The sequence below is a fragment of the Triticum aestivum genome, chromosome 3B, assembly GCF_018294505.1.
Source record: "Triticum aestivum cultivar Chinese Spring chromosome 3B, IWGSC CS RefSeq v2.1, whole genome shotgun sequence".
Lineage (NCBI taxonomy): Eukaryota > Viridiplantae > Streptophyta > Magnoliopsida > Poales > Poaceae > Triticum > Triticum aestivum.
In genome coordinates, this window is record NC_057801.1 from 240,433,133 (window position 1) to 240,435,100 (window position 1,968).

A 1,968-nucleotide genomic window follows, 5' to 3' on the forward strand; every position below is an offset into this window, starting at 1 on the left:
GTAGCGACAATTGTTGCTTAGACGGTGGCTTTAGTCTTACTGTTGTATGACTTTGTAAGGTCTTGTGAGAATAATTAATAAAATGGTTGTATGCATCGCTCAGATGCAGAGGCCGGGAGTCATCCTTCTTTTCTAAAAAAACGGAGCGAAAGCATTTTTCGGTTAATAACTACTAAGTCCTTCTACCAGCAGTTGAGCTACGACTAGCGTAACCAAATCCTAGCCAATGGTACAGTGGCATTTGAGTTGACTTGATTTCTCATTTTCTCGGTTGCCACCGTATGCAACTTGCAGAACGTTCCTCGATTTCTTCGGGTACATACGCGGAGTTGCTGTTGGTCTTTCTCTCTCATGATTGAAAACGCAAGCGTGTTGGAACTTCAAAAGGCCTGCGGCTTTGACATTTCCACGGATGAAAAAACATAAGAGAGAAGACGTAGACTGACCAATTCGGTTTGGAAACCTTGGTATAACTACGGTTGCAAGGAATTCTTTCGACCAGTAGCAGCAGAATGATTAGATTTAACACATCTAGTAGGAATATACTCCAACGAATACGACCAATTCCCAACCAATATGGAGGTTGCTGAGTTGACTTCAGATCATATATAAACGACTTGGAACGAGGCATTTCTCACATAACTTCAGACATCGTCTTGCTCCCTGCACACTCAGGAGTCCGCGTCGACCCCAAGATCCAAGAGTACCAGAAGATAGCTCACACCATGTCTAAGGTAATTGGCCACCATATTCTTCGTTTCGATCATGAAAACATTTGTACTGAATATATGCTTGTGTTTTCTCTTCTGAATGGCCTGCAGAAGATTGTGATCAGAGCCGATCTCGTCGGCAAGAAGTGCACGAGTGGGATCCTGTCAATCGTTTCCAAGCTCGAGGGTATATCTCTCTCTGACTCTCCTTCCTGTGATCCTGTCTATCTTGCACCTCTTGCTGCTTCTCTTTACCAAATGTGTGTGACCCTCCAGGGATCAAGTCCATGGTCGTCGACGAGGACAAGTGCACGCTGACGGTGGTCGGCACCGTGGACCCGGTGTGCGTGGTGCACCAGCTGAGGAAGTCGTGCTTCGCCGCGTCCATCGTCAGCGTGGAGGACGACAAGCCCAAGGAGAAGAAGACACCCTGCCAGGAGGCCTGCGAGAAGGCCTGGAAGGAAAAGTACGAGAAGGCCTGCAAGGAGAGGTGCGAGAAGGCTTGCAAGGAGCCGTGCTGCGACGACTGCGGCGACAAGGGGACGCCGTACGGCGGTTACGGGTACCGCTGCACGCCGGGCTGCTACTCCAGCCCCTGCGGCCTGCCCAGCTGCCACTACTACAGCTCCGGCTACGGCTACGGCTACGGCGTGCGTGCGCCGCCCCTGGGATACACCTGGTACGAGTAGAGGTCGCCCGGAAACGGAGGATGATGCGCCATGCGCCGCCCAGGAGCACTGTCATGGCGCGTATGCTGGACTCGTTACGATTTTACCATGTGTGTGCCTGTGTGTTTAGTACCGTAGTTCATATACTTTGTGTCACGATTGTTGGCTTGTTGCAGTTTGCTTTCTGTACAGCGATGATTCCCTGGTTACTTCAGTCTTAGTACTCGGCAGTCGGCACTCTGTTGTTTCTCATAAACAAACAAAATGAAAACCCAGAAATATTATATGCAAACGAACCGAAGAAATTGGTCCCCAATAGTTGCCCCGTCACGCCCCCTACGCTACTAGGTCGTCAGCCCCCACTGCTTTGTTTAGTTGGTGGAGACTTTAATATTATTAGGAATTGCAGTGAAAAAACAACTCAATGATGTTAATCATTGGAGCTTTGTGCTTAATTTTTTTCGAATACGCACGAGTGTGCGTATTATATTTTATAAAGGGGGGAGGGGTCCAACCACCGTTGACATTATAGAGAGTTAAACACTACAATAGCATCAAACCACGCCTTCAACTCACCGCTCCACCTACAA

The 1,968-nt window shown here is 48.7% G+C and overlaps 1 protein-coding gene across 1 annotated transcript; it reads left to right on the forward strand.

The window, feature by feature from the left end:
- Window positions 1-551: 551 nt before the first annotated feature.
- On the forward strand, window positions 552-1,694 carry LOC123065288 (heavy metal-associated isoprenylated plant protein 43). The gene is made up of 3 exons (XM_044488624.1): window positions 552-734; window positions 822-897; window positions 987-1,694. Exons 1-3 carry the CDS (start codon window positions 726-728, stop codon window positions 1,397-1,399), a joined length of 498 nt encoding a protein of 165 aa, XP_044344559.1. The 5' UTR covers window positions 552-725; the 3' UTR covers window positions 1,400-1,694.
- Window positions 1,695-1,968: the final 274 nt, after the last annotated feature.

What these genes read in the sequence shown, in the direction of transcription:
- LOC123065288 (XM_044488624.1), top strand. An exon ending in AATCGTTTCCAAGCTCGAGG is followed by an intron (nt 898 to 986) that starts GTATATCTCTCT and finishes GTGACCCTCCAG; the next exon opens with GGATCAAGTCCATGGTCGTC.